At 35.6% G+C, this 11,895-nt stretch overlaps 1 protein-coding gene across 1 annotated transcript in view; it reads right to left on the bottom strand.

Annotated features, from left to right (window-relative positions):
* LOC111146590 (NudC domain containing 1) overlaps window positions 1–11,895 on the bottom strand; it is an 83,870-nt gene that overhangs the window by 43,888 nt on the left and 28,087 nt on the right. The window contains exons 3-5 of the mRNA XM_022502209.1: window positions 9,661–9,846; window positions 6,187–6,367; window positions 2,566–2,748 (exon numbers count right to left, since the gene is read on the bottom strand). Coding sequence (XP_022357917.1) covers window positions 2,566–2,748; window positions 6,187–6,367; window positions 9,661–9,846 — 550 coding nt within the window. The remainder of the gene's footprint in view (window positions 1–2,565; window positions 2,749–6,186; window positions 6,368–9,660; window positions 9,847–11,895) is intronic.

Genomic DNA, 11,895 nt, shown 5'->3' with positions numbered 1-11,895 from the left:
GAATTTTCTGTCTACCACAAAAATTAACAAGGCAGTTTATATGTCACCATGACTTGATGGACAACTTCTGATAGATACGGAATGAGGAAGAGTCTACAAAATCACAGTTTTTAGTAAAAACTAAAGGCCATAGAAGTAGACTAAAGGGAAAGCCAGAATTTTTTAAACCTCTCTCCACTAAAAGTCATACAAACAACTAAATAATTTCCTCAATTTTTGGTTGCTGAATGACTTTCTGTGTTTTTAGAAATCACGTTTTAAGTCTTTTTTAAAAAAAAAGATTTTATTTATTAGAGAGTGAGAGCCAGAGCACACCAATTTGGGGAATGGCAAAGGGAGAAGGAAAAGCAGGCTCCCCACTGAGCAAGGAGCCCGATCATGATCTGAGCTAAAGGCAGATGCTTAATTGACTGAGCCACCCAGGCACCCCACGTCTTAAGTCTTTCAAAGGAAATGCTATTAGGGCACCTGGGTGGCTCAGTCCGTTAAGCAGCTGCCATCGGCTCAGGTCATATCCCAAGACCCGGGGATCGAGCCCTGCATCAGGCTCCCTGCTCAGTGGAGAGCCTGCTTCTCCCTCTCCCTCTGCCTGCCGCTCTGCCTACTTGTGCTCTTTATCTCTGTTGAATAAATAATAAAAATCTTAAAAAAAAAAAAAAAGAAAGAAAAGAAAATGCTATTACTTATATCATTATGACAACACCAAACAGGCAACAGACAATATCAGTCTTCTTGAGGTTTACAGAAAATGAAACCAGTATATATTCTCAGAAGATTATTTTTAAGAATGCATGCTATAATTAACAAATTATCCATAATTTGAAAAAAAATTACATTTGTCATTTACAAGTAAAGGCTGTTTATTAGAATGAAAACAGAAAAATACAGGTGATTTGAGGTTCACAGTGAAAGGGAAGAAATGACATAATGATGTATTGAGGAGTTCAATATTAATGTGAAAAAGAAGAAAAACAATACCTGAACTGGTAGGTAGTGATTTAAAAAGATGTTGTGTCCCTCCCAGGCTGCCATCAGTCTTGGAACCACATGGGTATCTCAGCTACTAGGTAAAATGGTTCCAAAGATTAGGGCATTCTTTTACTCCTTTGCAATTGCTCACCAAGAGTTCTAAAGGGCATGTGGTCTGGAGATATGAATAGCTGTTTTGTCTAAGCTCTGGAAGACTTTACTACTACAATTAAGGCAGAATAGAATTTATTTGGGAAGGGATCTTAGAGAAATCTAACAAAAAACACATTGCATATGAAGAAATCAAGTTGTTGAGAAGCTAAATAAAAGGCATCAAGCACAACTCTCATATTCAAAGGTGCATATATCTATAAACCTGGGGAAAATATTTTTTATAAATATTTATTATGTTATTTTCAAATGCTTTTCGAAGGATTTTTGTTTAGGAAACTAACTAGATAAAAATAGTGAAACTAATTTTTATTTTATATAGTTAACAAAAAGGTACGTTCAAAGATTAATTTGTATAACTTAAATATTATGAAACACTCTGTTCAGTAAAATATACTATTCTCTGGCTTAATAAACATCAGAAATACGAATAGTACTATTACAGAGTGATATTCTCTTGAATATAAGAGTATATATTCTTTGTATGGAAATAGAATTTTTATTTATTTATTTATTTTTGATTTATTTATTATTTGAGAGAGTGAGCACCAGGGGAAGGGGAGAGGGAGAGAACCCTCAACCAGACTCCCTGATGAGTGCAGAGCCGAAGCAGGGCTTTATCCCAGGACTCTGAGCTCATAACCTGAGCCAAAACCAAGAGTCGACCCTCAACTGACTGAGCCACCCAGGCGTCCCAGTAAATACAAATTTCTTTTGAAAGACCTTATTACTGTCTTCATTTTAAAACATTACCTTTACCCATTTATTCATTTAACATTGGGAAAACTTGGGTGATTTTGCCCTCAAGAACTTTTTTCCAGCTTAGTACTAAAAGTTTAGAACATATACCTTAGTATACACCTATAATCAACAGAGTTTAACCTATTTTAAAAGATTAATATTTTCAATACTAATATGCTAGCTTCTCAAACACCAATAACAGAGACATCATTTATTCATTTAGTAGGTATTTATTAAACATCTTATCAGGTAAGCTAATGTACAGAAACTTTTTTGAAAGATTTTATTTATTTATTTGACAGACAAAGATCACAAGTAGGCAGAGACGCAGGCAGAGAGAGAGGAGGAAGCAGGCTCCCTGCTGAGCAGAGAGCCCGATGTGAGGTTTGATCTCAGGACCCTAGAATCATGACCTGAGCTGAAGGCAGAGGCTTTAACCCACTGAGCCACCCAGGCGCCCCTAATGTATAGATTTTTAAAATTAATTAATTAAATTACTAATTAAAACAGTTCATACTATTTAGATAGTATATTTTACAAAAGACTATTATGACGAGTATAAAGGGAAATAAAAATTAAAAACCTGTCTCTTCCTAATAGAAGCCAAAACCTAACCAGGAAGACAAACCAGCCATAAATGTGTGTTGTATGAACAAATACAAGCTCTATGAAGAGTAAAATTACCTTTGATTTTCTCTGACATGGTCTCATTCTTATTTTCTTCAAGATCTTGACCAACATGAACAAATGTGAAGGACTTGTAGGAGACAATCATCAGACCCTTCCCATCAGGCTCAATAGCAGCATAATGTGGCACTGACTTTCCACGGAGAATATCATGCTTAATAATTTCATATTTGTTAGTATCTGTAAGAAAACAAAGTATTTTAGAATAAAAAAATTAAAAATAAAACACTATATTATAAAAGTATTTGTATATTAGTTTTAATTAAGTATTTTAAGTGTACTATTAAAAAGGCATGCCACTAAGAGTTTTTTCAAAGGGATAAAAAGATTTATAACCTAATTTTCTGCAAATACACACCTACTTTAAAATACTAGGTCTGATGAAATCTGCTCTAGATTGTGCCTTCCAATGTGGAAAGTAGCACACTACTGGCCATAGTGGCAATTTAATAAAAATTAAGTAAAATTTAAAATTCAATTCTTCAGGCACACTAGCCACATTTCATTCAAATGCTCAACAGCCACACATATGGCTAGCTGCTATTATTATTAAATGGCACATATGTAAAATATGTCCACTTGGCAGACATTTTCATCGGACAAAAGTACTCTAGACTTTGAAAGTAATTACCTTACCCGAAATACCAGCTTTGGATGGATCTACCTTTTCCTTTACTATAGCCTGTCTACTTTCCCAGCAGGTACATGATAGGCATCTTCTGAAAAGAGCCACACTAAGGATAAAGGAAAGTATGGTGTGGACTATTTTTCTGCCTATTCTAGCTATTGATAAATGGGTTTCCCTAAAATGAAATGTTTATGGTAGAAATGATTTTTATACACACAGATCTATATGCCAACTGTAATCAAGCATAATGATACTTAATTTTAAGACATAAAATTTAAGATACAAAATATAAAAAAAGAAAATTAACTGTATCATGAAAATTTCTTATAAAATAACTGAATTTATTCTTGAAAATAGGTGGGATTTTTTACAGTACTCAAACATTACAGTTGAGTCCACACCTTTACTTATACTGTTACTCTCTTAAAGTGGGTTGTACTTGTTAACTAGTAAGCTTCACAATGAGTAGTCAAAAATCACAACTCAATGTCACATGTTCTACATTGACAAATACAATCTGTTCTAAAGTATCTGTCATTTTTCCCTCTAAATCTTCACCTACATTCACATTCACTTCATACATATTTAAGAACAGACCTATAAATTTATGAATGAGCTAATATACTTCCTGCACAGTAGATGCAAGGCAAAGAGAGATACTACATAGTCTATAGGGTGGCTTTTCCTAGTATGTGTGCAAGAGAAAATAATAGGTGAATTTCAAGTGAACTCCATGATTAAATAAGTTGGGAAATGCCTGATTAAAATTACATTGTCTCTTTTACTCAAAATTTCTAGAACCTCTAACATGTTTAATGTATAACAGGGATATTATACACCCACATTTTCAAATTTATTTGACCACAAAACATAATTTATCAGATGTTCCACTCAACACAGTTTAAAAAAGTACTGCTATGTTCATTAAAAAGGAAAAAGGAAAAAGGAAAAGAATAACAATTATATTAATAATACTTGGGGGAGGGTGAAAGGAATGAAACATTAAGAGTAATGAGAGAAAAAGTAAGCCATGGGGAGAATTCATACTCCTATAATTACAACCTTGGGAGATAAAAAGAAAAGTGAGTCTAATTATATCTGTCCAGTAGAGGCAAGGACACAAAGCGAAGGGAATGCAGGTGGTGAAGCTTGAGCAGAGTGTCACTATACTCTGGTAAGTTACCGTGAACTGAGATACAGCTGCCACAGAACCAGAGAACAGGAGGAAAAATATGCACCATGATTTCTCTGTAAGTTGTCGAGTTACATCCCTTAATAAAAAAATTAAAGTTTCTCTTATCTAAAGTAGAGATTGGCAAAGTATGGCCAGTGGAGACAAAGTTGAGTTTATGCATATTTTCATATGGTCTGTGGGCTGACAATGAATTTTATACTTCTTTAAATGACTAAAAGTAATCAAAATAATAATATTTAAATACATGTTAAAGCTATATAAAATTCAAATGTCCATAAATAAAGTATTATTGGAATACAGCTTTTCTCATTTATTTATGTCTTATCTACAGCTACTTTTGGACTACAGTGGCATAACTGAGTAGTTGTGATATCAACTGTATGGTTACCATCTAGACCTGTACAGAAAGTTTTCCAATACCTAAAGTTTTAAGTTACTATGTTACTTCAGAGATTAAACTACAACACTGAGAAAAACAAAAAATTATATTAAACGGTTCACAGAAAAAAAATCCAGCAAGTTTACTCAACTTACTTATAAACTATTCTGTTACATATATATGTATATACACACACAATATGCACACATGTACATGTACAGGTATGTACATATACACATGTTCATTTTAAAATAAAAAAGCCCTCTTAGAAAACAGACACTAATAGCCTTTATTGGATTATAAATTAACAGTTAACTCTTGAACAATATAAAGGTTAGGGACACCAGTCTTCTGTGTAGTCAAAAATCTGTGTATAACTTTTGACTTCCCCCCAAAATTTAACTACTGTTGATTAGAAGCTTTACTGATAACAAAAACAGTCAATTAACATGTATTTTGTATATGTATTATACACTAAATTCTTATAATAAAATAAGTTAAAGAAAGTGTTATTCAGGAAATCATGAATAAATTTGCAGTACTGTCCTTTGTTTATCAAAAAATATCCACATATACATGGACCTGCACAGCTCAAACCTCTGTTGTTCAAGGATCAGCTATAATTTAAGACTCATAAGTTAAATGAGTAAATTAATAAAAACTAAGAAAAAGGGCAGACAGTCATCATGGAAACATGCTCCCTCAGTTCTCAACTACAAAAAAATCCACTTAGTTTTCAAGTAAGAACTAATAAGCAAGGTGAAAAGCAAGGACACACCATTAAAGGAATCATAATTGATAAAGTAAAAAATAACTTCCGATGTCCAAGTTAGAAGCCTGGCACACAGATTCAAATAGACCAAGGGTTGAGACTTTTTTTTAAACATGAAAGCATTCTAGGTAAGAAAAACGAGCAGTTTTCCTGAAGGTAGAAACAAACAGCAAAGTTCAATTAGATCTGAAAGAAATCAGTTAAGATTTAAGGAAATAAAGGTATTTGTTTCCATCTAGGTATTTATATTTATTTGATATTTCGATTACACTGTAATTTGTAATTTACATTCAACAATATATGTAAATCCTTGTTTATGTAATATACACACAGAGAAGAATGTATTTATGTAGTCTTGTATATATTGAAAATACACATTTAAAATTCTTCTAAGATTATGTAAGAATGTCTTTTATATAAAAAGGCATAATTGGAAGCCTTTATTTCCATAAGTGGAAGCACATTATTATTTTTTCTATAATCCATACTCAAAGAGAAAGTATTCATTCCACTAGGTGTCAGGTATTAGAATCACAGCAACACTACCCAAGAAAAAGTCAACAGCATTTACAGGAACAGGTCTGCATTTCACAATCTACTAAATGGTGCCAACCACTATGGATTCACAATGTTTTATATTTTACCTTTATTTTTTTTACTGATAGTGACCCATTCCAAAGAAACATAGAACCCACTTCCTTTCATATCCAATTCTTCCTTCTCTATTCGAAGAAGTAAGGTAGTTACTGAATGTTCTTCAGCATTCATCAGTGAGATACTGTGAATTATGATAAAAGGATTCCCAAGCTCTTCATTAAACATAATCTGCAAAAAAAAAAAAAAAAGATTACACATACAAAAATGTACATACTACACAAATGCAGGCAGCACAGAAGGAATGCACAGAATTCTGACAATACAACAACTAATTTGTATACTATTTATTACAAGGAATAGAAAAATGAAAAAGCCTTTAAATAAAGGTTGCAAGTTCAAATAACATTCTTTGAAGAAAGAAATTTTTAAAAATGCCTATTTGTTTAATAGAGAAAAGTAATCAGTACTCTTGGCTTAAAAAAAAGGAAAATAACAGGGCATCCAAGTAGCATAAAACGAAGAAAGAGAACTAGAAGCAGCCTCCTAGAAAAGAATTCTACAAAAGAGGCCATGAGCTGGTCAATATTGATTCCTTTATGTCTTCTATCTTGTGTATGATTTATTTCTGCTTTGTTCCTCTAGTTTCTGAATATTGTTCATGTTTATGAACATGTGTGCACACATGGGTATGTATGGTTTTTCTTATTGTTTTTGTTTAGTCCTTCCATTTGTTTCTTAAAAGTCTGCAAAGGTCAGAGTCAAAGGAATTGGAGATACCACTCAAACTTTATTTCTCAAAAATAAAAGAGCCCCTTTACATTTAAAAGTTGCAATTCAACAAACTTTTAAATATACTGAAGTGTGTCTTTTTAAAAAGCAAATCTAAGCACTATACAGAGACACAAAATCTTAACAAATTATTTTTTCTATCATCAACACATAATCTAAAGGACTCATACTTATTTAAGAGTAAATAAAAAAGAAGAGATATTTTAAGACTGTTCGCTAAGCAAGATCTTTGAATAAATAAAAAAATAAATGGTTGAAGAAAATATCCAAAATGACAAAAGTTAGCTTTAAAACAAACAAACAAACAAAAAAACCCAAAAAACCCTTTATCTGGAATCCTATCGGCTCCTACTTCAAAGCCTTGTAAAGAAAAGTGTGTTTTAATGTCAATTTCCCTAAGTGTTTAGCACCTCTGCCCAAAGTAGTCAAATAGGAGACCTTTGGAATCCATTCTGTGGTCTTCCACAAACAGAAAATAGCAAGAACAGCAAAGAATATCTCGAATACTCAAAACTGAGATGATAGATACGTTTTAGTTGTTTGGGTTTCACTTTTGTTTGGGGGACAACAAGGAGACCAAAGGGAGGGAAAAAAAAAAAGTAAATTTTGTCAGGTACATGTAGCTAGTTTATTGCTGTCTCCTCTTTTTTCTCTCTCAGGTGAGTGAAAGGGACTGGAATGAGACCAGGGAGTAGATGTCTAAACTTTTATAAGTTGTTAGGCTGAAGTTTCCCTTCTCCTGAACAAGCCTAGCAACTCAAGAGTGATAGCGCTGCCAATAGCACCCTCATCACAGTAGAGGCAACACACTGGCAAAGCAGGCAGTCTTCCTGTCTCCCTTTATTTCTCTTTCTACACTGCAGTCATCACCGCTCTTACTTGGCTCCTTTATACCCCACTGTACCCCCAACCATTCCTACCTTTAGCTTCCTCTCTGTTCCACCAATTTCCCCAAAGTCCTAAAGCTCTCCTAAGTTTTGTTCTTAAAGTGATCAATATTCCACAGTATCCCTCCCACTTCAGTTAATGCCCAAGTCCATTCCTGTCCCACTCCTCCTCTCCCCAACCAAAACTATTATTAACTGCAAACATCTCTGAAGGTGCTTATAGCACCTTTCATTATAGCAGTGTATACTGAAGAGGGCATGAAGTAAATTTAGATTTTAAAAAAATTTAAATGAAAATATCACTAAAGGCCTAAAATATGCACCAAGGGGATACACAGAACATAAACCAAATGATTTATAAATCCGAATGAATTTCCTTCCAGCAGAGTATGTGGTTTTATATTTAAGCTGAAGGTGAGCTGCGTCAGTGCGTCTCTTCCTCCTCAAAACCAACAGAATCCACAGCTTGATAATCCATAAATTCTCATTCTTCTGCCCCTCACTCTCCAAACTCCTTCCAAATGTTTCAGACAGCTATGCTATCTACATATCACAGTGCCTCCATAATTAAAATAAAGAAAAAAAGAAAAAAAGAAAAAGAAAAAGAAATTACTACTGGAGGCCAAGCAGAAAAATGTCACAATGTCCAAAGAATATTTAAATCTGTGACTACAAAGACCTGCAAAGGCCCACTACAAACAGACTACTGTTGTTCTGGTTATTTATGTTTTTTTTGTTTAGTTTTTTGAATTATTACAATTTGGTAGTATTCCATTTAATATAACTTAGTAAGAAAGGCAAAGCATTTGGTTCTACAACCTTCTTGGTTTTTCTCAAATAATAAAAACCTGATCTTTGCAGGCATTTGTTGGTCTGATAAAAATATTTCGTAAGATATAAATATATTAAGTTCATATTTCTTTACGCAGAACTAAAAGGCCACCGCTGAGATTTGGACAATAGCAGTATCACAATACACTTAGAACTCCGGGTCATTCTTTCCCACCTTCAAAAACTGTGGCTCTAAAGAAATTAATTCCTTACTTATTATTATTAAAATTCTAGTCTGCCCCTCAGATTTAAAAATGTTACCCTGTTTTAAGAAAACTGAAAAGGGCAGCCTGGGTGGCTCAGTCATTAAGTGTCTGCCTGTCTGCCTTCGGCTCAGGTCACTGAGATTGAGCCCAGCATTGGGCTCTCTGCTCTGCAGGAAGTCTGCTTCTCCCTCTCCCACTACCCCTGCTTGTGTTCTTTCTCTTGCTGTGTCTCTCTCTGTCAAATAAATAAAAATCCTAAAAAAAAGCAAAAACAAGAAAAAGCTGAAATAAAAATAGCATTTTAGAGATTGGCACATTACTATATTTTATAGTATATTCTTCTAAGTAGGGGATACTCTGGTAAACTAGTATTTGACCAATGGCAACTTACCAGATAGCTAGCATTGTGGTGCCTCAGAAGTATGCTGGGTGCATAAAGATACCAGCAAATGTAACATGAGTAGAGGAGAAAAGATATTCCAGCGTAATTTCTGGCGAACTCTTCATCAAGCAGGAAGCAATGCCAATACTTTATTATACCGCTTTACACATATATAAAGCACTCAATAGACATTTGCTGAACAAATGAATGCAGTTCTTGACAACTGCAATGACCCCAGATCAAACCAGTTTTGTAAAAGGTATCTATTTATAATTCAATTAAAAATTTCCAAAACATTTTATTATAAAGATGAAGAAGTCACATGTAAACCACTCCCAGAAAGAGTAATTTCAAAATCACTAAGGTCTAATTTATATATATTTTCAAGACTTTGCTTAAGTCTAAAAAACAAAAACAAAACCGCACCTCCCATTTTTCAGAAGCACTATTTCCACGTTCACCTGTACCAATGAGATATAATCGTCCAGTTCCATCTGACAAGGTAACCCACGTAGAAGATGTGAAATGGACAGATGCACAAAGACGATTGTCGCATGCTGTCAGATCTGTGGGAAGTCGAAACACTTCTCGTGGTTTTCCTAAAGCAGTGTCCTAAAAAGAAATGAAACATTATAAATGAATCCTTCCTTCTCCTTGATCCATATGCATACAGAATAAGTATCAGTGTAGTGGTTACTCTCTTATTTAAGAAAAGGTGCCTAACTCCCCTTCCTTTGAGTATGAGCTTCTAATAAAATATGGCAGAAGTGAGTTTGTGACTTCTCAAACTTTGTCATAGTTTCTGTTACATCTTCTATCTTGCTCTCTCTTGTACTGTATTGTGGTACTGTATGTGGTAGACCCACGTGGGGAGGACATAAGGGTTCCTGACAATAACCAGCTCCCCGTGAGCTAACTATCTGAAGGCCCTCCTTGACCCTTCAGATCACTGCTCTCTGGGCTAACATCTTGGCTACAACCTCATGAGAAACACTGACACAGAAACCACCTTGCCAAGCCACTCTGACTTCCAACCCACGAAAACTATGAGATGACAAGTATTTATTGTTTCAAGTCACTAAGTGTTGAAGTAAGATATTACACAGCAAGAAATAACTAATACACTGTAGTAACTTGGTCTTAAGTTTAGACCTAATGATCAGTATTTTTAACAAACTGGAAACACTACATCATGTTTTAAATGCCTCCAAAGACATCTGCCTGTGGTATGAAAACACTACACTTATAGACTATTAACAGCTTAGGTTACTGTTAGCACATTTTTATTGTATCTGTATCCTTAAAATTTAAAACTGTAAGATGGGAGGAGTCAAGATGGCAGAGAAGTAGCAGGCTGAGACTACTTCAGGTAGCAGAAGATCAGCTAGATAGCTTATCTAAAGATTGCAGACACCTACAGATCCAACGGGAGAGCGAAGAGAAGAACAGCAACTCTAGAAACACAAAATCAACCACTTTCTGAAAGGTAGGACTGGCGGAGAAGTGAATCCAAAGCGACGGGAAGATAGACCGCGGGGGGAGGGGCCGGCTCCCGGCAAGCGGCGGAGCAACAGAGCACAAAATCAGGACTTTTAAAAGTCTGTTCCGCTGAGGGACATCGCTCCAGAGGCTTAACCGGGGTGAAGCACATGCGGGGTCAGCGTGGCCTCAGGTCCTGCAGGGTCACAGAAGGATCGGGGGTGTCTGAGTGTCGCAGAGCTTACAGGTAGTAGAACGGGGAAGCCGGCTACAGAGACAGAGCCGAGGAGTGAGCTCTAAGCTCGGGGTTACCTTGAACTGGTCGCAGGCTCGGTCAGCTCGGAGCGCGGCCGGAGGCCAGGGTGACGGGAGTAATTGGGCGCTGTTCTCTGAGGGCGCACTGAGGAGTGGGACCCCGGGCTCTCGGCTCCTCCGGGCCGGAGACCGGGAGGCCGCCATCTTCATTCCCACCCTCCAGAACTCTACGGAAAGCGCTCAGGGAACAAAAGCTCCCGAAAGCAAACCCGATGGGATTACTCAGACCGGCCTGGGTAAGGGCAGTGCAACCCCATCAGATTACTCAGACCAGCCTGGGTAAGGGCGGTGCAACTCCGCCTGGGGCAAAGACACTTGAGAATCACTACAACAGGCCCCTCCCCCAGAAGATCAACAAGAAACCCAGCCAGGACCAAGTTCACTTACCAAGGAGTCCAGTTTCAATACCAAGGAGAGCAGCGGAATTCCAGAGGAGGAGAAAGCAAAGCACGGAACTCATGGCTTTCTCCCCATGATTCTTTAGACTTGCAGTTAATTTAATTTTTAATTTTTTTTTCTTTTTCAATTTTTTTTCTTCTTCTGCTAAATTTTTTTTAACTTTTACCCTTTTCTTTTTTAACATTTTTTAACTAGTTTATCTAATATATATATTTTTTTCCTTTTTATATTTTTTCTTTAATGGTTTTCTTTTTTTAATTGTTTCTTTTTTCTTTCTTTTTTTTTTTTTTCTTTCTGAACCTCTTTTTATCCCCTTTCTCCCCCCTCATGATTTGGGATCTCTTCTGATTTGGCTAAAGCATATTTTCCTGGGGTTGTTGCCAACCTTTTAGTATTTTACTTGCTCCTTCATATACTCTTCTCTGGACAAAATGACAAGGCGGAAAAATTCACCACAAAAAAAAGAAC

The sequence above is a fragment of the Enhydra lutris genome, unplaced genomic scaffold, assembly GCF_002288905.1.
Source record: "Enhydra lutris kenyoni isolate GAN:26980312 unplaced genomic scaffold, ASM228890v2 scaffoldscaffold14, whole genome shotgun sequence".
NCBI classification, from domain to species: Eukaryota; Metazoa; Chordata; class Mammalia; order Carnivora; family Mustelidae; genus Enhydra; species Enhydra lutris.
This window is presented reverse-complemented; position numbering and strand designations above follow the sequence as displayed.